The sequence below is a fragment of the Portunus trituberculatus genome, chromosome 9 (assembly GCF_017591435.1).
Source record: "Portunus trituberculatus isolate SZX2019 chromosome 9, ASM1759143v1, whole genome shotgun sequence".
Classification (NCBI taxonomy): domain Eukaryota; kingdom Metazoa; phylum Arthropoda; class Malacostraca; order Decapoda; family Portunidae; genus Portunus; species Portunus trituberculatus.
In genome coordinates, this window is record NC_059263.1 from 8,513,857 (window position 1) to 8,537,504 (window position 23,648).

Genomic DNA, 23,648 nt, shown 5'->3' on the forward strand with positions numbered 1-23,648 from the left:
AAGAAGAAGAAGAAGAAGAAGAAGAAGAAGAAGAAGAAGAAGAAGAAGAAGAAGAAGAAGAAGAAGAAGAAGAAGAAGAAGAAGAAGAAGAAGAAGAAGAAGAAGAAGAAGAAGAAGAAGAAGAAGAAGAAGAAGAAGAAGAAGAAGAAGAAGAAGAAGAAGAAGAAGAAGAAGAAGAAGAAGAAGAAGAAGAAGAAGAAGAAGAAGAAGAAGAAGAAGAAGAAGAAGAAGAAGAAGAAGAAGAAGAAGAAGAAGAAGAAGAAGAAGAAGAAGAAGAAGAAGAAGAAGAAGAAGAAGAAGAAGAATATACTACAAGATATAGATATACAAGAAAGAATCTCTGAGAAAAGAAACAGAAAGAACTTTAGAAGGAAAATACAGAAATAACCTCTGAGAGAAAAGAAGTAGAAGGTAGCATCTAAACACAAAATAGAGAAAAAAAGAAGGAAAAATCTGAGAATTAAAGATTAAAAAAATTCAATCCAGAACCAAAAGAGATTCAATGGAAGACAAACAAGGTACAAGGCAGACTGACCTGTGCCGCACCATGGACTCCCACAGGTCGGAATCCTTCTCAGGGGATGGGGAGCGAGAGCGGGACCGGGAGTGTGAGGAGAGGGGCGGGGTGACGCGGGTGGGGGTGGGCGGCACAGACACCTCCAGAATGGGCATGCCGATGTCCGAGGTGGGGGAGGTGGCCACAGAGCTCCGGCGTGACACGATGGGCGGCGCCTCTGTAATGGGATCTGTTAGGGGTCTGCAGGGGTGGTGATGGTGGTGGTGATTGTTCTGATGGTGTCCTTACTCTGTCTACTTATCTCTATAGTAATTGATTCTGTATATTACCCTACTTCTTTTTATTTTGCTCTACTTTATTCTCTCCTCTTCAGTCTGCATTTTATTATGAGTTACTGTACGTGACATTATCAGTTTGCCTACATGACAAATCAATAAGTGTTTTGATGCTGGATGTCCTTATTTATGACTGTCTATGCTAAATGACAGACCTGATGCAAAGACTATATATCAGTCTTCACCCAACAAAGCTGCCTAATGCTGAAGTAATAACTGACTGGGAATACATTATGGCAAAGATCAATGTCATTCCATAACCTGCATGTCTATGGCCACAGATCTATTCTTTTATCTCTTAATTTTTCTTTGAAGATACACAAAAAGCTCCCATACAATGCTCAAGTTCAATGTGGTGACTGTGCTTTGATCAGTGAGAATGTCACCAGTCAATCTAGCAGCAAAGCTAATGCAAATGAAAAATTAGAGCTACATATAATACTGTATCTGCCTACAGCCATGGCACACTGTCAGCAATCCTATGATCTACATCAAAATGTCTGGGGCCATGAAAGCCCAGAAGCTGCATGACATACATTATTCATGAACTATGAAAGTTTTATGTACAGCAGCAAAACTTTCTGCAGCTACAGAAATCAAAATGTTTCAAAATGATGAGTTAGACTATGACTCAGCTACCAGCCATAGCCAATGAACATTTAAACATTTCTTCCTAAGTTAGTCTTAACCCTACAAAACAATATATACAAAATTGGTTACAAAAACACCATAACAAGTCACTTTGTACATCTTTTAGAGTCAGAACAAGTATTAATTTTCAAAGCAAAGCTAAGCTAAGCTTGTCATCTTCCTGTTACTGAGCTTAAAGTGGAAGCAGCACAAGCAAACCCTGTTATACATTAGAAATATTAACACTGCAACAGACACTGGAGAAAGAGAAGCACCCAAGTGTTAGTCTTTAGCCCTCATGACTCGTTTCTCAATAAGTCACCCAAGCAAACACTCTCCCTGAAGTACGACTTTCCTGTGAAGGAGGGCGGGTGTGACACAAATTTACAATGAAGCAATCAGGTGATTATCTAGAAAGGTGAACCAAAAGGTATTATGGTGGGATTACTGACCTCAGCAGGAAGACAAAATCAGTTGGAAATTAATGTCCTTTTGTCCTGCAGTAGCTCACTAACAATTTTGGTCACTAGTCATTACCAAAAATAATTACTGCATCAAAACAAAACAACTTATAAACAGTTCCAACAGAAATATTGACAAATAGATTTACTCTCATTGAAATCATGTAAAGGAGTTGTCTGGACACCTGTAAGTACTCACCACAAATAGATCATTCCAAAGTTTGTTGAGGAACTAATGTACATGTTGATTCATCCAGTGGCCAAAGTAAATCCTAATACAACATACAACACACAATCCCTCACCACACACTGCAGCAAGACACAGGGTAAGCAGATCCTTCCCTAGGACCACCATAACAAGTTCAAGAATAGCACATGGAGGAAATTAGTCAACAGGGAAAAGACCAATCTAGACCAATCCATAACTCCACACTTCATTAACCAGTACTGGTTAGGCAAGTTGAACCTCCAAACACTACAACAGCATTTCAAACACACCTAAACTTTTAAAGTCAATTCAAGGCTACAAATTTTATAATGAAACAAACATAAAATCATCAAGACTTCAATATTCACTACAGTCTGAAGATATCACAGATGTAAATGCACTTTATGTCAGTATTTGAAGGTTCTAGTAAAAAAAAATACATAAATAAATAAATAAAAAAAAAAAAAAGATTATTACGTACAGTGAAAGAAACAAAAATGCCTCACCATTGCACCTGCTGCCGAACACACCTTGATGAACTCACCTGCGTACCTACGTGAAGCACAAACAGTACTGCACACAATGACACACAACACACAACCCACCCTTATCACACCTCAGTCTCCTTTCTTCCATCTATACTGATATGGTAATGTGAATTCCATTTCTACACTAAAACAGAGATGACTGATGTTATGTAGGTGTGTCTGACTGCAAATAAGAACCTTAATCCCAGCTACTGTACTATATGCCTTCATGTGTTAGTGTCCTTCATACCAAGAGTAGATACAATAAAAGTAACAAATGGCTGGACAGAGATAGAATACTGAGTTCTTCTCTTCTGTTTTTGTTACCAGGACAGGACAGGGCACACAAGGGGAAAGAGACACTCAATTCTTAGTTCAGTTTGTCACCACTATCCTCCTTCCAGAAGTCAGCCTAGTGTACACACGGATAGCAGATCAAATTAACATGTCATGATTTTGGGATCAGGAAAAAAGAGAGGAAGAAAATTAATAATATTACATATATAGGTAGCTTCATGCACTACCTGAAGACATGGTATCCTCACCCTCCCACACCTTCCCTTCAGTGATTGTAACAGAACTGAATATGTGCAACTCCTGCAATCAATCCTCCACATTCATTCCTTAGCTACCAGTCTTGCAAATCAATACTGCTGGTTAAGTGCAAATAATCCTCAGTGGTGCAGGCAATTTTAATACTATTGTTATTGTTTCAGTAACCAACAATATTTACAGCCAATTTTATTAATAACATGGCTGAAGTTAGGCAAAGAACTCAGCCTCTCAATGCCATCATGTGCACTAGTAATGACAACAACTCTTTTGTGTGGATGTGAATACCATTCAGTCTTGAATTTGTGTTTTGATGAGCACTATGTTATAGTGATGTGCATCATCAGCAAATTCAAGGAAGCTGTACTGGATGGCACACTGTCCACATGCTGCACTAATCACACCCAGATTGAGTTTTGCTAAATTTTGTGTTACTGAGATTAAGTGGACCTTCTCACGTGAGTCTCAAAATAACATTACAGTCACTATGACTAATTTAGTACCATGTGAGACTGTAATGGATATTATCTTGTGAGACAAGACATGGTCATATCTATCTTTTGTTGTCCAGCTTAAGCTGGACTCTGAATTGTTCATCTCTCCTATGACATAATCAAGCCAGTCTTTACCAACAGTGTCAAAACTGAGTGAGACACAACAAAGGGGCTACTTCCCTCTGTTCCTGTGATGAAACAAGACATGGAAAAGGGATGGCTACTTAGTGCATGCCTTATTTTGGTATTCCATTAAGGCATGATAGTCTGGTATACAGACTCTCCCTTCAAACAAGCAGGTCCACTTACATCTCATATACACACACTCATACGCACACACATCCACACACATACACACGAGCACAAAAGTCCTTTCATTGGTTAATAGTATGAGGTGTTAAGCAAGTGAAGCAAACACTACACATAGGATAGTATACCCAATGAATATCCAAGGGACGATCCTCCTTCAAAAGAAAGAAGAAGAGTTAATAGAGTGTACATCTAAATGCCTCCAACTAACACCAACACACATCATACCTTTCCTTCCCCATACCAGATGTATATACCCTCCAACAATAAATACAGCAGGAGTTAAGCATACAGCAGACACTTGAGTATATTCCTAAAGAACAGGTATGTAAACATGTAGGAAAATATAACACATATTATATATCTAAATCTAATCTCCACACTGCATGGGTTCAGTAGACATTAAATACATGAACAAACCCTTTCATCACATCACAAGTTCAGTTATTGCCAGTAAGGAAGGTAAACATCAAAGTTCTGCGACTAAATCATTCCCTTGAAACTAAGAGTGGCATCGGATTCTTTAAGTACAATTGTAATTTAGCTCATTAGTTTCAACAGGAGATGACAGCTGATGCAAACAGAGATGAGGAAAGACTGACATAAATATCCATTGCTTGGCCTACCGCAGTGACAATCCCACACAAAGCATAACATAATTAAAGGAGGAGACATTGCACATTTAGGCAGACGTACTTACATGCTGCCCCAGAGAAACATTCAATAAAGAGGCAAAATCAATAAGACACCAAGTCCGGCTCTATGCACAATTTGCCCAGGCTCCCGCAGCACCAAGAGGCCCATGAGGATGGCCGGGCTCACCACAATAACAAACCTTCTGAGTGGAACCTGAGGAGGTGCCGCACTGCCACTCTTATTAGAGGTTCCTTCCGGTAAGTGATGAGTCCATCTGCTGTATCATAAGGTTCAATACTCCATCCCCCACAAGCCAGCTGTTGTCACTTACTGAATAGTGTGTTTAGAAGGAATGGTTTACCTGCATCCTTGGGGCTGTTCAGGGACTAGTGGTGGAGCTAACATGCAAGTCAGGGCTACAAGGGAGGGAGTGCTACGTGGTGCTGCAGTAAACACTTCCCCTACAACACTGATACACTTACTACCTCTACTCTATAACATATGGTTATTTTATCTAAACAATCCTATCAATTTAATCTGGCTGAAGAGTTGTTTACTATTAATACTCAAACAAGATCTGCATGACTCAGTACTATGAGAAGCCCTGAGCAGAATGTGATGCAGCAGCTTGCTCCCACCTGTGAGACCTCACTGCAGAGGTCACCATGATGTCACTATCTACTGAGGCTGTTCAACATCACTGCACCACATCAACTAAAATTTCTGTGGTGAGATAACTTATGTGTAGATAACATAACACTGCTGTCTTTTCATGTTACTGAAATGACAAACAATGTATGCTAACTTTACTTCTGGAAAATCAAAATCCTCATGAGAATCCTGAGACCATGGGACCCTGAGCATCCTCCAACACTGCCTGATGGGTCTAGCTGCCTCTGATCACACCTGCTCCTTCTGCAAATCTGCTGCTAACTTGAAAGCCTAATGCAAGCTTTACTCTGAAGGGAGAAGGGGACTTAAAGAATTGCTCCCTGCCCTCAAGGCTTGGTAAGGATCATGCTTACCTCTGTCATCATCCACGAAGAGAGAGCGAGACTTGCGGATGGTTCCCCTCAGCATACCGGAAATCTTGCGCCTCACTGGGTCGTCTCTATCTCGGGATGTCCTTTGGCTGAACCTGTGAGGGCAGCAGCGAGAGAATGGTATAAGGAGACAGGTATCTCGGCACACATTTCTGAATACCATTTTAGAATTTTTGTGTGTCTTTGCTTGACTGAGGAAAATTAGTGGCAGGATGGATGCGCCCTGTCCTAATTACAGATGATGTACTTCCTCTACCTTACTTCCATGTTATGACTCCTGTGACATTCTAACAAAGCTGTGTTGAAGTGAAGGATGTTGAAGTACACCAGACAACACACTCATGGTGAGCACACTTCACAAGTCTGCCGGCACTTGCTGACATCTAAAGGCTGATAAAGCCCAACTAATCAGACCCAGCACTCTTGTCCTAACAATAATGAACAATGTTTATCCCAACACATCCCTCCCTACAAGAGGGTTCAGAGTGTTTACATGGAGAAGTCTCCTGTCAACACTACTGGTGACTATGCAATCTCATTCATAAATGAGCACCGTACACAACTGGTATCACTCATACTTAACTCCCTCCAGTGTTTAAGAGGCAAGCCATCACACACACACACACACACACACACACACACACACACACACACACACACACACACACACACACACACACACACACACGGTCAAGGTTGGATGTGCAGACCAACACTCTCGAGATCAGCTGATCGCACTACCACAGGTTGTTGTGTTTACAGAAGCTTGGGCAAATGTGTGACTTGTGTGGCAATAGCTTCCAGAAATCACATTGAAAGGCACCATGAGTCAGAAAGAGCTTACACCCATATGCAGGTATGAGAATAGGGAAAGAGTACAAGAAGAGAATGATTATGATGATGAGGGAGAGAAAAGATTCGGAAGATTTGATGAGACAAGTACCGCCCTCCATAGGCAAGTTTTAACTTTGGAGAAAAAATTAGACAACTGGATAAGGGAGAGTATGAAAAGTAAAGAGAACGATGAACAGGAGAAAGAGTTTCTGAACTTGAAAGACAGGATAAAAAAAGTGGAAGAAAATGAAGCTGGACTAAGAGTAGAAAACACGGAAATGAGAAAAAAACTAGCCAAATATAAGAAACAGATGGATGAAGGACTCGGTAAAGTAGAGAAAGAAAAAGAGGACCTGAAAGATCTAGTTAACAAAGAAAAGGAAAGAGTACAGGATGCAATTAAGAAAAGTACAGGCATGGAGAGTACAAGATAAGATAAGGATAATTTTCAGGTGATCCAGGAACAACTAAAAGAAAGAGATAAGAATATGCAAACAAAATGATAGGAGTCCTTAAGGAAAAAGAAAACCTAGTAAGGAAAATTGCAGAAAAGAAGTATAATCATATTTGGACTAAAAGAAAAAAATGTAAAATATAGACCAAGAAGGAAAAAAGAGGAAATGAAATCAGTCCAAGACCTACTAAAAAATCTAAACGACAAAGATAGGCAGAACCTAGAGGAGGAAGTAGAGGAAATACACAGAATGGAACCTTATCAAGATGAAACAACAAGGCCAATTAAGATACTACTAAAATCACAAGCAGCAACAGAAGAAATATCATATAGAACAACAAAACTCAGAGAAACAGAAGGCTGCAAGGATATATACATAATGAAAAATAAAAATGAGAAAGAAAGGAAGAGATACAACAAACTGGTGGCAGCAGTAAGGGAAAAAAAATAATAAAAGGTCAGAGGAGGAGAAAAAGGCATTTTTTTGGAGAATTCTAGGAGACAGGATAAGGAAATGGTATATAAGAGAGAAGGAAGAAGAAAGTGGAGCAAGTGTAACTAAAAGTGATAGGGGCAAGAAACTAAAAATTATGTATACTAACATAGACAGGGTTCTATCAAGTAAATTAGAACTAAAAGATTACATAAAGAAAGAAAATCGGATATTGTATGCCTGGCTGAAACAAAACTAAATGAGGCAATCAAAATAAGACATAGATAATAGATTTAACGTATGGAGGAAAGACACGAGTGGGTAAAGGAGGAGGAGGAGTCATGATAATGTTAAGGAAAGAGATGGTGGTAAACCAAGTGGAATATGGGGAAGAAAAAGCAGAAGTACTGTATATTAAGATGCATATTAATAAAAGAGTTAACAATCATTGACACTTATGTGCCACCAAAAACAAATTCAATGACCAATCAAGAATATAAAGACATGATTGATGACACAATAAGGAGTCTAACGAGAGTCATTAAAGAAAGGAGAAAAGTGATATTAGCAGGAGACTTCAACTGTAAAGAAGTGGACTGGGAAAATTATGAAAGTGGTATGGGGGAAGAAGATTGGGGAGAAAGATTCCTGAACCTAATGATAGATAATATGAACCAAAAAGTAAAGGAAAACACAAGATTCAGAGGAAATGGCGAACCGGCGAGATTGGACCTGGTTTTACAAGGGTATACAAATGAATGATGATATAAGATATAAGTGCCCATTGGGAAAGAGTGACCATGTAATATTAGAAATGGATATAGAAGAGGGAAAAGAAGATAGAGACAAATCATACAAAGGAGACCAATTAAATTACAGAAAGGTTGATATTGAGAATCTCAAGAACTATTTCAAATATGCTAACTGGGAGGAGATGGAAAACTCTGAGAGGGTGCAAGAGAAATATAACTTATTTTTGGAAATATACAAAACAGGAGTCAGGGAATATGTCCCAAAATATAGACCTAAAGAAGGAAAGAAAGATTGGTTTAATGCAAGGTGTGCCAGGGCAAAGGAGAAAAGAGATGGAGCATGGAAAAGGTAGAGGAAAAATAGAAATGCAGTAAATAAGGAAAACTTCAAGACAGCGAGAAGTGAATATGTTAAGGTGAGGAAGGAAGAGGAGAGGAACTATAAAAAGGACATTGACGAAAAATGCAAGGAGCAACCAAAATTGTTCTACAGATTCATAAATGGAAAAATTAAGCAAAAAGAAACAATAGAAAGGTTAAAAGAAGAGAATGGGATGGTGGAAGGCCCAAAAAGTATGGCAGAACTGTTAAATAGTAAATTTCAGGAGGACTTTACTAAGGAATCCAAATTTGAAAGGCCACAGGGTAATAGAGAGACCGTCCATATGAAAGAGATTAAAGTAACCAAGCTTGAAATAAAAGAGTTAATGAAGGAACTGGAAGATGAAAAGGCAATGGAACTGGATGAAGTCTCAGGCAGAATACTGAAAGAATATAGGGAAGAACTAGTAAGTCCTATATACAACATCATAAAATGCTCAATAGAAAATGGAACAGTACCAGTAGAATAGAAAAGAGCTGAGGTGGTTCCCATATATAAGAGCGGAAGAAAGGAAGCTACATAAATTTGTTTGCGGACGATGCGAAACTGTGCAGAGTTATAAAGCAAAAAGAGGATTGTCAAATACTGCAGGAAGACCTAAGTAAGATCTGGGAATGGAGTAAAAAGTGGGAGATGGAATTCAATGTGGACAAAAGTCATGTCATGGAAATGGGAAAGAGTGAAAGACGACCAGTGGGAATCTATAAGATGGGAGATGGAGTAGAACTGGAGAAAGTAAAAAGGGAAAAGGATTTGGGAGTGACGATGGAAGAAAATAATCAACTGGTAAGCCATATTGATAGAATTTTCAGAGAGACGTATAATTTGCTAAGGAATATTGGAGTAGCATTTCACTACATGGACAAAGAAATGATGAAGAAATTGATAAGTACTACAATAAGACCCAGATTGGAATATGCAGGAGTAGTGTGGACCCCCCCATAAAAAGAAACACATAAGGAAGCTGGAGAGACTACAAAAAAATGGCTACAAGAATGGTTCCAGAATTTGAAGGGATGACATATGAGGAGAGACTAAAAGCTATGGATCTACCAACCCTGGAACAGAAAAGGAAGAGAGCGGATCTGATAAAAGTTTATAAATTGATCAACGGAATGTACCAAGTGGATAATGAGAATCTGATCCTGAGAAAAGAATATGACATTCGAAACACAAGATCGCATAGTAAAAAGCTGAGGAAGGGAAGATGTCTAAGAGATATTAAAAAATATAGTTTCCCGCAAAGATGTGTTGAGACTTGGAACAGTTTGAGTGAAGAAGTGGTGTCAGCAAAGAGTGTGCATAGTTTTAAAGAAAAATTGGATAAGTATAGATATGGAGACGGGGCCACACAAGCATAAAGCCCAGGCCCTATAAAACTACAACTAGGTAAATACAACTAGGTAAACACACACACACACACACACACACACACACACACACACACACACACACACACACACACACACACACACACCATTAACACAGTCATTTTCCATTCAGCAAAATAATGTATCCAGGAATGACAATGAGAATGTGTTAACCATGAGAGGACACTGTCCCTTGCTGTGATTCCCGTGTTTAGCTCATTCATTACCAATGTTACTCAAAAATAACAATTATTACAAAAGATATCTTATAATACAATTCTCCTTCCTTTTACATTAAGATTATACACAATGAAACCAAGGGCAGAAAATCTGCTATTGCTATAAAAGAAAACAAAAAGTTTGGGAAGGGAAGTTCCATTAATGAGTTTCTAGCATTTTTAGAAGTCTGCAAGTGCCCTTCCTTCATACAGGAGGATGATGTACAGGGAGGCAGTTAGTCTGCTTCAGAGCCATCTGGGGGTGGGATAACAGGAGAGGACATGAAGTGACTCAACAGATGCAACAAGCAGTAGTACAATGAAGCGCAGCGAGTTTGCTGCTCTAAGGTCAAGTACAAAAAGCAATAAAGCAAATGAAATTTTGTAAGGGGATGTGTTCATATCTTTATTTGGCAGCAGCAACTGAACCAAACTATCCTCCTCTTATATTGCAGATGGTTAGAAGGAAATCTGGAATAAAGGGCCTTGAAAGACAAAACATCACAAAGGAAGCCATGGAATGCAACACTAGGATTACTGGGTGCTACTGGATCACAGGCACTCCACAGGGGGAGAACCAAGGATGTTATAAGTCTGGGGTCCAGGGGTGGACAGGGCACTTCAGTGGGACATCACCTTAACTGGGGGTAATTCTGGTCTCCTAGGCGGAATGGGAATCTGAGGCATGATAGAAAGAAACTCATTATTCAGTTTTTTTGCTGCTTATGTAATAAGAGTATTTCAAAGCAAAATGTTAATGAGTGTAAACAATGGGTGAAACAAACACAAATCTACTGGCACACAGTGGTGAGGGTCACACAGCCCAGTCAGGCTGCACCACAGCACTGCCTCGCCCACTGAATGATCTTCACTGCAGCCTCCAACACTTCATCTTTGGATCAGGAACTGCAGCCTCTATCACTGCACAACCCATCCCATTAATGTGTGAAGAAATGACATGTATGTACATATGAAAGATACAACTTCTGGGACAACATTTCAAGCACAAATGAAGAATCAAGCATCATCACCATGTTTTTTGGTGAAAGCAACACAAAAATATTGACGTCATAAAGACATGAATCAAGTGGTGAGCCTCTAAGGCAGCGTTTCTTAACCTCTTCTGACCTCAGTACTATGGTAATCAGGTCATGGCAACCCAGCACCCCTTAAGCCTAGTTAGTGTCTAATTACATTGATTACAATTGTATTAACATAGTTGAAAATCAGGTTAAGGATTACCAAATAAAAATAAACTTGTTTAAAGCAACCTTTTGATATTTTTGTATCCCTTGTGAGCAACACTGAGTCTGTACCCCCAATATATGCACCCAAAGTTAAGAAGCACTGCAGTAAAGTATGAAGAGGATGAGAAGCTTTAAAGTTTGAACACAGCAGTGCCTCACCTGTTGGACATGCGCACCAGATCTGACCTCCGCCAGCTCAGTGTGCCTCGCATCTGCTTCTCCAGGTACTCCTTCACGTCACTCTTCAGGCCTGGCAAGCAGGAAAGAATGAATCAATCACTCAAACACAATTAAACAAAGTAAAACAATGACAAACACCCCACATGTATACACCAGTCCCATGAGGAGTGGCAGGTACTCACTGTCTGGGAACCCAGCCTCTGTGTCATTGAGGAAGTTGAGGCTGGTGATGCAGGAAGTGTTGAGGAACTCCTGCATCTTCCCTAAGGACACTCTGCAAGACAGTATTTAGACATACTGTATAGCCATGATCTCTCTGGTATTGAAATCATACACAATAAAAAAATTGTATACAAAAAAGTTAGTACTATATTATAAGTTTATATAGCAGACTTGCAAGGAGGTCCAAGAAAAAAGTAAGGCTCAAGGAACACTGAGGAAACAGACAAAATGGAACACTCCTCACCGTGTGCCATTGATGTAGCCGCTGTTCAGCTTCTTCAGGGTGGAGATCATGGATGGAGGGATCTTGCCATCCTCTGAAGATTAGTTGAAAGTACTGCATAATTCCTGCCACTATTTCCTATTTCTCATGTCCAATATAATGAAACATTAATAATGCAAAAAATTTCTAATGTACTATTGGAAAACTGCTGGCCACAAAATCATGAATTTTAAAGATGATGAAAATGTTTCTTATTCTATATTCAATGAAGAAATGCCAAAAAAATGCAATCTGTGCTGGCCAATTCAGGCAACATTACATCAAAAACATTGAAGACTGGTCACAAGAAGCAACAACAATAGTCATGAATTCACACTTGATCCAAAAACTCCTAGCACTGAGTGACTTGTGAAGCAAGCAAAGTCAAGGGTGAAACAACACAAGCCAGTGTCCCGCCCGCCCCGTGCCCGCTACAGCCTGCCACCACACATACCATCGGTGTAATTAGACCGCATGCGCAGCACCACCATGGGGCGGCCAAGGTCCTTCCAGGTGGAGGCTACATAGTCCAGGGCCACCCCAAAGAAGTACACACCCAGATCCACATCATTGGACAGGTAACTTTCCTCGTTATCAAAGTACTAGAAGATGCAATTCCAACACTAATTACTGGAGTGCAGAGTTAGGGAGGGATAAGGAAACAAGGTATGAATGTTAAGTGAAAAACAAAAAGTACAATGAGTAAATACAAACAAAACAAGGACCTGGGATGCATATAAATTTATGATAAAACAATAAAATCTACTGATAAATACAACAGAGATAAAAACTTAGGATATTCTAAAATTATAAGTGTCACCAGATGTGAGATGATGTCCAGGAAGATGTGGCAGTCACGGATAACTAGTGGAGAGAGAGAGAGAGAGAGAGAGAGAGAGAGAGAGAGAGAGAGAGAGAGAGAGAGAGAGAGAGAGAGAGAGAGAGAGAGAGAGAGAGAGAGAGAGAGAGAGAGAGAGAAACACCTCATTTCCACAGTAAGGCTTATGACTCTGAAGCACTTATTGAGGTGTTTGATAATACAGCAACCCACATCATCACGGCCTCAAGTTAGTGAATGGAAAGTCTGAAGTTCAATCTTAGTATAAATGATTTGAGATGGTTAAGTACTAATTCCCTTAAATAACTATAAAAGGTACTTGGATCCTTCACAGATTAAGAAGTATAGAACAAGGAGCTTCCCTGCATCCCAGTTCATCATTCATCTCAGTGTGGCTGTCTTTAGTATAACTGTGTTTAGACAAGTATCAGACAAAGTGGGCAGCATGCACCTCAGAGGGAGATCACTGTGCATGGAGTACTTGCTCACGCCTATTGTGTGGGTCTGACGCAAGTTTAGGTCAGCTAGTTTGGTGCAAAGCTATCATGACTTGTAAGCTGTAACACTTCCTGGAGGCTGTGGGTGTGAGGGAGAATTGAGATTTTGTTTATTGTCCTTCCTGTCCCTCACAGTTGTTAGGCAAAGTGGTGACCTGAGTTTCTCTTGAATGGAGGTCATGTTTTGTGCGTTTGCATTTGAGTTCGCCAAGTGCACACATGTAGCACACACAAGCCATGGACATATTACGAATCAAATCAAATAAAAGAATAACTCAAATCATACCTCATTGGAAACTCCTTTAAGGAAGAAAATGATGAGTGAAACAGATGACGTCCATATTAGACTAACTCTAGAACACTAAAGAGTAAATACAACAGACTGTTACATTCCAAAGATGGGCCACAAGATAAGAACTTTTGTTGATCCAGATATTCCTGAGATTTTCCAAAAGATAATGCAAGCAGTAATATGATCACAGCTAAACAGAGCAATAGCACCAGAAGAAGAGAAGGGGAGGGAACAACAGTGGGTATGAGGGCAGGCAACAGGGAAATGGTACAGTATGCAGGCAGGTACAATGGTGCTGGAGATCAGGTAGTCAAAAATGATTACCTAGGAAACTCTTATTAACCTCCAGGGTAACAATGGGCCTCCCCAACATATTTTTCCAAGTGCACTGCAAGAAGTTGAGCTCTGATTTGAAAATATCTAGCAGCAGGTCCAAGTCTGAGGCGATGAAGAAGCGCTCCCGGTCAGCAAACTGTGGGTGAGGAGCAGCTTGAAGAGAGCTGTGTAAGGAAGTGTTGGAAGGCAGTGTGAAACATATCTAGGGTTGGTGCTTTCTCTAATGGTGTAAAAAAGTGTTGCATTGAGGGATGTCAAGGAGTGGAAGTGTGGTTTGTTTGTTTCTTTTTGTATGTGTATTTTGTTATGATGTAAAAGGCAGTTATTTACATGTGACATAGCAAAGCGCTGAATGGTGTACAAGAGCTGATGGTTTATGTATTGTGTGTGTTCAGTGAGTGTGAGCTGAGGTGGCAGTGTGTTCACAATGTTAAGAGGTATGATAGAGAATGTCTACATGTGTGTCTGTCTGTTTATCAGTGTAGATGATAGTGGAGGTCTGCTTTGTAAGAGGACATAAAAGTAGAAAATTTAAGTTTCAAGAATAGAGAATCTTCAGCCAAATAATGCAATACATCAAGAACTTAGTTTATATGATACAATTTTTCTGGTATTGTGTGCGCTGGCCTCCTCCTCCCATGGTATGCAGGAGCTCCACACCTACCCCATCTTGCAGAGAAATAGTTGCATGAGACATATAACCTGGTACATTGATAAAGAATTGAGAAATTTAAATAATTAAGGTGCTGAGGTGCTGTGGAAGACAAAGCCAACATTCTGAAGCCTCAGTTCTGTTGAGCTGATGAGTGTGAACAGATTGGATTTAACATTTATTTTCCTGAAATGTGGAATTGTAACAGGTAAAGTTTTAATAACTTATAATACTGATTCAAGACCTTAAATCTATTACATTCTGTGAGAAACAGTAGGATGTTCCTATTTTTTAGAACCATCTAATATATAGATAGAAAAATGTGTGTGTGTGTGTGTGTAATTCACTGTTTGATCTGCTGCAGTCTCTGACGAGATAGCCAGATGTTACCCTACGGAACGAACTCAGAGCTCATTATTTCCGATCTTGGGATAGGTCTGAGACCAGGCACACACCACACACCGGGACAACAAGGTCACAACTCCTCAATTTACATCCCGTACCTACTCAGTGGCTACACGTGAAAGGAGAGACACCCAAATATCTCCACCCAGCCGGGGAATCGAGCCCCGGTCATCTGGCTTGTGAAGCCAGCGCTCTAACCACTGTGTGTGTGTGTGTGTGTGTGTGTTTCACCTCAGTCGCCTGCTGGTCACCCAGCCAGTCTTCCCCATTACGGAGCGAGCTCAGAGCTCATAGACCAATCTTCGGGTAGGACTGAGACCACATCAACATACAACACACCGGCAAAGCAAGGCCACAACCCCTTGAATTACATCCTGTACCTATTTACTGCTAGGTGAACAGGGGCCACACATTAAGAGGCTTGCCCATTTGCCTCGCTGCTTCCCAGGATTCGAACCCGGGCCCTCTCGATTGTGAATCGAGCGTGCTAACCACTACACTACGCGGTGTGTGTGTGTGTGTGTGTGTGTGTGTGTGTGTGTGTGTGTGTGTGTGTGTGTGTGTGTGTGTGTGTGTGTGTGTGTGTGTGTGCATTACCTGGGGAGTGAAGGCAAATATCCTATCCTGGAGGGAGTACAGCTTGCTGGTGGACAGAATGCCAACATCACGACTCTGACGACCAGACAATCCCAGCTTCTGGTTGCGTCCTGCCAGGTGAACATCAACAGTCAATATCAACTGGCCATAAATAATGCTCTACATTTCTTTTGATAAGGTTTCCAATAAGCAGAAGGTTCCCGAGTTGCTGTCTGTTTGAATTAGGAGTGACAGAAAGCAACAAACATGGCTGTCATTGCTCACCAAGGTGTGCGTACAGCTTGGAGAGCACCCTGGCCGGCTGCACCTCGATGGGGGCCACCTCGGCAATGGTCTGCACGTGGATGTCCAGTGCACTCAGCTTGGCCTGGATGGAGGAGTCCTCAGCCAGCACCACCACCTGCACCACCACATCTGGCTTCTTCTCTGAGCCCAGGCGTCGGTTGAGAGGGTCCAGCTCACCACAGGCCAGGAAGTTCTGCACCATTGTCAATAACAGGCATGAATACAGCCATGGGTTATGTCATGAAAGGCAGGATAAATTTGTCAGTGAATGAGTAAGAAAAGAGACTATATTGATTGGAACACTTGTGGGATGTGGTAATGATAAAACAGATAATATACTGCTAAGGACAAAGGGACATTTTCACTGTTACTGGCACCAAGATCAATCTATAATGGCACACTTGGCTTATGACCAGAAGGAATCTTTGCAATCATACCAGTTTCAGTGTGCCACCAAAAAAATCCACTAAAAAAATTCCTATTGGCCTCAGAGACACTAAAATGAAGCAGAGATCCTTACGTCTTGCAGGAGGCGCCCCACAATGTAGAGGCTCTGTGCCCACTTGAAGGGAAGCTTGCCGGCCACCTCCCGCTGCTGTGAGCCAGGCTTCTTGTACTCCTCCTCCACCTTGTCTCCTGGCACTGAGTAAATCTCTGGCACCAGTCTCAACCCGTCCTCTGTAGTGACCAGCAGCTGAAAGGGGAGGGCAATTCACTGCTATCATTACTGTTATCTGTGGTGCTGCTCAAGGATAGAACACTCACAGCAGGCACCGACATGACAAGACTGATTGAATTATTTAAACTAAGGCTCTGTAACATCATGGAAATCTTTGGTCATTTGGTGAGGAACAGTATTGTAACTCACAAGGATAGGTGAACTGAATAAATCTCCTACCAGTGAAAGAAATCCAAGAGATAAACGGAGAAAACTAAATATTCACTATTAACAACTATAGAGAATAATAAATACAGGTAATTAATTAATAAATACATATAACATAAAGAGAACAGGACATACATGGAAATGCAAGAGCTTTGAAATGATGAATGAAGTAACGTTACCTTTTCCAGTCTGTCAGAGTACTCCTTGATGGCATTCTCTTTGCCCTGGAAGCAGTGGTCCAGGATGAAGTAGCAGAAGAAGAGCGGCCACTCACACTCAATCTTCTCAAACACCTTCAGCTCCCAAGGCTCATAGTACAGCCGCGTTGGATCCTACGGAGGGGACACAGTGGCTTGGGTGGCAGAAGTGACAGTTTTAATAATGGTTTTCAGCTGCATTAGTAAAAAGATGTTAATGGACAAGCATCAGTACTATCTCAGCTGTTGCTTCCAATCAGCTCAATGGAGTAACAAGTAACTTTTTTACATAAAAAAAAAAATCATGCCTTGTCCTGCAGATGAGAAGAGGTGCCCAAGAAATGAAAGGAAAAGAAAAGATGACATTAAAAGAAGGTTGCAAAAATAAAGTAACATGACACAAAATACAAAACTCTTTGCTTCTTCTCCAAGTAGGAAAACCCTGAAATGTTGAAGGATGGGGCAGGTACTGACTACTGGCCATCTGTTAACAGAAAAATGAAGTGCCCTACTCCACACACAAAGGAGACTTAGACCACAGATTATAATCATATGAACCTACTGGAATCTCTCCTTCCTGAAAAGTGTGAGGGCATTCCCAGACATTGTGACAGACTTAAGTTAGGACTTCCACACGGAGCAAGGCAGAGGAATAACTGTGCACAACCTGCTGCCTGTGTGCATGCACTATACATTGATAACACATCTTTTACCTCATACACTAAGCTAAAAATACATCCTAAAAAGAAAATGGTTGGTAGCTTAGCTCTGCCCTCATGTGAGGAGTTGTTCAGAGAGGCTAAGAGAGAGAGCTGATGACAAAAGAAGGTTCTGCAGTAGACAAGGACATTGCTATGTTGTAGACAGACAGATAAACACTGAATACGTGACTGAACTACAGCCACACTTACTGCTTATCCTTCACAGAAGTGAGACAGTCTGTTTTACTCAACAAGAACACAATTCCCAAATCAGAAAAAAAAAAAAAAAAAAAATATATATATATATATATATATATATATATATATATATATATATATATATATATATATATATATATATAATGAAGAAAAATCAGGATTTTCAATATTCATAGAAGCTTATCTTGCAAAAGCTGTAAATCAGTCAAACATCATGTGCATTCACTTGTACACGTACATACCATTTGTAGTGATGGAAAATCCATATGAAGTATCTGTGTTATTTCCAGGGAAAAGTTTTGAATCGTAAATGTCGTTATGAAATGTGCACCCTTACCACCCCAAAATAATGTTGCAAACACAACGTGGTACAGCACAATATTTAAGGCAAATGGGAAGCTAAACTATTGAAGTTCTCATCATATAGAGGGTAAAGTAAGGCACCAAGTTTTTCCTTTAACATATGGCCATAATGTGATAATTAATTTACAAACAGTTGAAAGGAGGCAAAGGGATGAGTAGGTATGAATAAATATTGCCTACTACAAGGGTAGACCTGACAGTCTCCATCCTGCACCACTGATACCAACAGAACACCTAAGCATGAAGTAGCCAGAGGTTACTGCACTCAAAGGAAACACTACCTCCCTGGCAGTGCTCATCCTAGAGATGCAGTGCCTAGAAATGAACAAATAAGCGAGCAGAGGTGCTATTACATGGAGGAGAATTTCCTTCGATATGACCAACTGAGTGCATGTTATTAATCAGCCAGGAATCAGTGAGCTTTTACACAGATGCAGATTTGCTTCATCAACACACAGGTGCAGTCTTCAGTAAACAGTGTTTCAAGCTTACAAAGGTGATAACAATGATAATCATGGAGTTGATTCACACAATTACTGCTGCAAGGGGGGCGACACAAGTGAGGTGCAGAGACACAGAGTACAAGATCAGTTTACTGGAAGGCATGGCTGAACATACTGGACTTAATTCAGCATCTTACAACTACTGTGTCAAATTTTGATAGAAGTAGGATTCCATGATTACAAGACAATTAACATTCTATTTTAACATGAAGCCTTGCCTATGCCAATCTGGGGAGGGGAAGAGGGAAGAGAGAGAGAGAGAGAGAGAGAGAGAGAGAGAGAGAGAGAGAGAGAGAGAGAGAGAGAGAGAGAGAGAGAGAGAGAGAGAGAGAGAGAGTATATGAATGATACCCAATACTTAAGCACTTTACCGAGAATTACAGGGGGGACTAACATTTTTGGTGCAGATAAATCACAATAAATCAGTGACAGGGTGGAGGTCGTATTCTCAGAGGCAGGGTATTATCATCCCCAACATGTGCAAGCAAATTTAGTCCCAGGTTATATGTTCGAAGGAAAGACGTCCAGCGTGATAGCCCCGAGATGCACTCAAAACAAACACTGTACCTCGTTGGTAGTCTTGAACCCATCCCACAGAGAGAGTGCCTGAAAGTGAAACAGAGAGAATCGTAACTCACTTCACCCTAAGACATCACAATACCTCCTTGGCAGTCGTGAATCACTTCCCGAGAGAGTGTGCCTGACAGTAACAGAGACACGGATGACTCAAGGCATGCTGGGGGTCACTGTACCTCCTTGGCAGTCTTGTACCCATCACGGAGGAACCTTTTGCAGCCGTATGGTCCCTCTAGCTTGCTTTGGATGGTGTGGCGTGTGGTCTTGATTAGCAGCGGGTCATCCACAGCAAAGGCAGGGAAGCTGATCACTGCCATCAAGCTGCTGTCCACCTCCTTGCTGTTACTTTCTCTCGGCAGCATAGACTGAAGACATACAATTACAGGTAAGCCTTTAAAATTCCATGAGATAATTTTTTTCCAATTTTCATATTTATTCTTTCTTTTTCCTGTCCTGATCTGAGTCACATACCTGCAGCACGGCCTGACATTTCTGTGCCTCATCTGCCAGCACATGGATGACGCTAGTGGGGCCACCCCTAGCCCCAAACAGGTCCAGCTCATTCATGGCCTCCAAGGCAGCCTTGGCCATGCCAATGCTGGAAGCATTCAGCTCTGGCAGGCCATGGTTAGTCTTGTCTCCACGCTCCCAGATTCCATAGTCCTGCAGGAGAAACAATGAGGCTTACAATGCATACTTCAACCTGTTAATTTTCTATTTATCACTCTACAGCCTTTCTCTAACTGAACAACTTTAATAACTTTATAAATGATGATACATTACATATTTGGTTCTATTTCAAACAGAACTATACTCGATTCAAGCTCAAGAATGAAAAGAGAATAGAAATGAAAATGAAAGGCTGCCACAGTAAACAAGCAAGCCAAGACAGGTCCCACAAAGGCACAGCCACACTCACAGGCACACAATATGCTGACTCAATGTAGAAGACCAGGTTCTGAATAAAGGAGACCTCATCCAGGTTGAAAATGATCTGCAGTCCTGTTGAAGGAGTAGAAAAAGCACACTGCTCATGATTCCACAACAATACAGAAACATTAGATACATGAATACATTAACCTAAAGAATATCAGAAACATGCTTTAGGTAAAACATAAGAGATAAGTACATAAAACACTTTTCTCTGGCCTGCCGAGCTCACCTGAGGCTGTCATCTGGGCCAACACCAGTAGGAAGAGAGAGGTGGCATCAATCTGCAAGTGTCCCCACTCATTGTCCCGCACCACAATCTGGCCGGTGGTAGAGGAGTACTTGGCGTGAAGGGCATCCAAGGGCGCCTGAGTGTGCTTGAACATCTCCACCTTCTCCTTCTGCTGGATCATGCATGTCAGGAGCCCTCGCATCAATTTCACGCAGCTCTGCCGGGTATTAAGCAATGGTAAACTCTGGAACTCCCTACCTGCTTCTGTGTCTCCATCTTCCTGTGACCTGAACTCATTTTAGAGAGAAATTTCATGTCATTTATCCCATTCTTTTGGCCAACTCTCTCTCTCTCTCTCTCTCTCTCTCTCAGACCTGCTCAGGGACTGGCATCTAAGTGAGCATTTTTGTTCAGCTATTTTTGTTGTCCTTGGCCAGATTTTCCCTCTAGCAAAATAAAAAGCAAAAAAAATGATGAAAGGGAGAGAGAGAGAGAGAGAGAGAGAGAGAGAGAGAGAGAGAGAGAGAGAGAGAGAGAGAGAGAGAGAGAGAGAGAGAGCTGCTGCTCCTTCATTGTTCAGCCATATAATATGATATATATGGAAGTCAATAGTTTTTTCCTTCCTTCTCCTCCTTACAGCTTCTACATTTCCTTTACTAAGAAAGTTAAAGGATGCCAAAGAATGAAAGGAAATTTAAACAGCACAGGGATTAAAGAGTAAAATCTATAAACATTCTCTGTCTTGGGCATATAAGATAGAAAGTAATTCTATCACTGCAGCATTTTCTTTCCTAAAAAAATTCCCTGCATCATAGTGGAAATCACACACACACACACACACCTACCTGCTCCAGCTCATAAGTCTTGGCCCGGTCCTCATCCAGGTCAGCATTTTTCTTGTAAGCCATGGCCAGGCCCCACACGGCCAGGATGGAGTATATGTTGTCGCGCACCCAGGCATGATCGTTGCTGGAGCTCGCTGGCAAGAGTCCCGTCACTGGGTGCTGCATGGGGGATGGTGGCAAGCTTACTTACTGAAATCTACATTATGCTTTTATCACAATGTCAAGAAAGGAAAGGGAAGGGAAGAGAAAAGAAGGGAAGGGAAGGAAAGGGTAGGGAAGGGAGGGGAAGGGAAGGGAAAGGAAGACAAGTAAAGTATGTCTATAGTACATTTATGAGCTTTTATCTGCTAGAGGCACAACACATCTCTTCACTGCTGAGTGGCATATAAGGGTTTGTCTTGTTTACTGGTCATAATAAAGATATATCTAATCTTTAAAGCCATGGGTTGAGATTTCTGGATTTTCTACCCACGAAATTTGACACTTGTGTTATTCTGACCCCAAATCTTCTGTCTAAATATTTGGTGATCAAAACTTGACATATAACTTCAGGAAATGTGATACTTTAATAGTAATAATTTCCTTCTCACCACTAATCATATTACTACATGTTAGTACAACTACATTACTACACTGCCTAAACTGAAAATAAAAAAATAGCCAAAACATTTTCCATCCTACACTAAGAAAAGCCAAACTAAATAAAAGAACAGCAAATATTTTACAATAATTCGTTTTCCAGATACACCAAGTCAAATTAACAGGCTTGGTATGGTTTCAGTATACGAAGAATGAACCTTAATGAACCACCTCATATTTAGAGATCAAATTACCTGGACATAGATTCACTGATAGACAAGACCTACCACAACTGAAGCTTCAGTGTGTGACCTTCAAGTGATCCAAGAAAGCACAAGGAGGCACACCAGACACTGACACGTGACATACATGGCCAACAAGTAGGGGACGAAGGAAGGACGAGCAAATGACACACAACCGTAACTGGACAGCATTGATACTACAACTGACACCAAGATATAAGAGTTTCTGACTGTGAGGTAAAGTAAAATAAGGGCGAAAGAAGCCAGAAAACCATGACAGTCGAGAGAACATATTACGGAAAGGGAAAACATAAACTACACTCGTAACAGAAGTCAGGGGGCAAGGTGAAGGAGGGAAGGCGGCGGGGACAGTGTTGGGCAGGTGTGGGGAGGCCCAGGTGAGTGACAGCGGCCCACCTGGTGCTGTAGGATGGTCCGGTGCACAATGCGGTAGTAGTAGTCCAGCCGCACTCCAGAGTTACTGCGGCTCCTCATCTTGCAGGCTACAGTAGAGTCCCGTCTTCAGCCCTGCCTCATTCCTTCCTCCTCAGCTGGGAAACTATAGACCCCAGACACAAAACACAGGATCCATGACAAAAGAAACACGCCCACGAGTCCTCTTCCATATACTTATTGCACTGACTAAGGTTGGATTGCTTATATAGGATCCAATTCTTATTATTCTTAACCCTAATATTTTGTCCTATGCTGATATTTGGCCAACCTCTCAAGGGCAGAAAGGGCATATTGCAATGGTCACTCCCGCAGCATATGATGTTACATTATGAGGTGAAAATTACTTTGATAATGTATATTCTGTCTGTAACTTGATTTCAACCTCTACATCTCCTCAAAACTGTCTTGAAGCTGATAGCAGACGATGCCTGCTTTTTTCTTCACCGGTAAAAGAAAAATATATTGTATATACAGTGAAAAGAAGTAGATTAGTTTTCTGACTATTTCTTTCTTAAACATTAAATATCATGTCTTATGCTAAGGTAGTGAATTTAAGTGAACCACAGACCAGCAGATACAAAAAAAAATTCGCCACATTTTGACAGCAGAAATAATGGAATATCTCTATAATCATAGAGCCACAAACACGTGGAAGTGTCCTATAGATCAAATGAAGGCATGCCTCTTCTAACAAATTTCAGTTTTCCAGTCTTTACATTAAACCTTCTTTATCAAATCAAATAAATAAAACATTATAGTCTTATTCTGGATATACTGTTAAAATATGGCTAATAATTTTATGTACTGTACGTAAAATAGAAGTACCTATCGTAGGTAGTACCTATAAAACTACTATATATTTTTTATCATTGTCATCAAAATTAGTCTGATAATATAATGTGTAATTTGAAAAATAAATACATATACATTTATATTTTATGATCGAAGAAT

At 40.8% G+C, this 23,648-nt stretch overlaps 1 protein-coding gene across 24 annotated transcripts in view; it reads right to left on the bottom strand.

Moving 5' to 3' along the window:
* LOC123501546 (probable phosphorylase b kinase regulatory subunit alpha) overlaps window positions 1–22,817 on the bottom strand; it is a 73,732-nt gene extending 50,915 nt beyond the window's left edge. For 4 of the 24 annotated variants that reach the window (XM_045250417.1, XM_045250414.1, XM_045250412.1 and 1 more), the window contains exons 1-19: window positions 22,659–22,817; window positions 21,421–21,579; window positions 20,576–20,792; window positions 20,333–20,415; window positions 19,885–20,076; window positions 19,590–19,778; window positions 19,405–19,443; window positions 17,034–17,186; window positions 16,489–16,662; window positions 15,948–16,161; window positions 15,684–15,793; window positions 12,521–12,668; window positions 12,049–12,121; window positions 11,765–11,856; window positions 11,562–11,652; window positions 10,792–10,833; window positions 5,695–5,807; window positions 4,869–4,946; window positions 536–734 (exon numbers count right to left, since the gene is read on the bottom strand). In XM_045250417.1, the coding sequence (XP_045106352.1) occupies window positions 536–734; window positions 4,869–4,946; window positions 5,695–5,807; window positions 10,792–10,833; window positions 11,562–11,652; window positions 11,765–11,856; window positions 12,049–12,121; window positions 12,521–12,668; window positions 15,684–15,793; window positions 15,948–16,161; window positions 16,489–16,662; window positions 17,034–17,186; window positions 19,405–19,443; window positions 19,590–19,778; window positions 19,885–20,076; window positions 20,333–20,415; window positions 20,576–20,792; window positions 21,421–21,579; window positions 22,659–22,736 (2,444 nt within the window). In that variant the 5' untranslated portion in view covers window positions 22,737–22,817. Of the gene's footprint in view, window positions 1–535; window positions 735–4,161; window positions 4,189–4,868; window positions 4,947–5,694; window positions 5,808–10,791; window positions 10,834–11,561; window positions 11,653–11,764; window positions 11,857–12,048; window positions 12,122–12,520; window positions 12,669–14,017; window positions 14,166–15,683; window positions 15,794–15,947; window positions 16,162–16,488; window positions 16,663–17,033; window positions 17,187–19,404; window positions 19,444–19,589; window positions 19,779–19,884; window positions 20,077–20,332; window positions 20,416–20,575; window positions 20,793–21,420; window positions 21,580–22,658 lie in introns of all 24 variants that reach the window. The other 20 variants (XM_045250421.1, XM_045250419.1, XM_045250416.1 and 17 more) reach the window with 14 other exon arrangements.
* Between the last annotated feature and the right edge of the window lie 831 nt (window positions 22,818–23,648).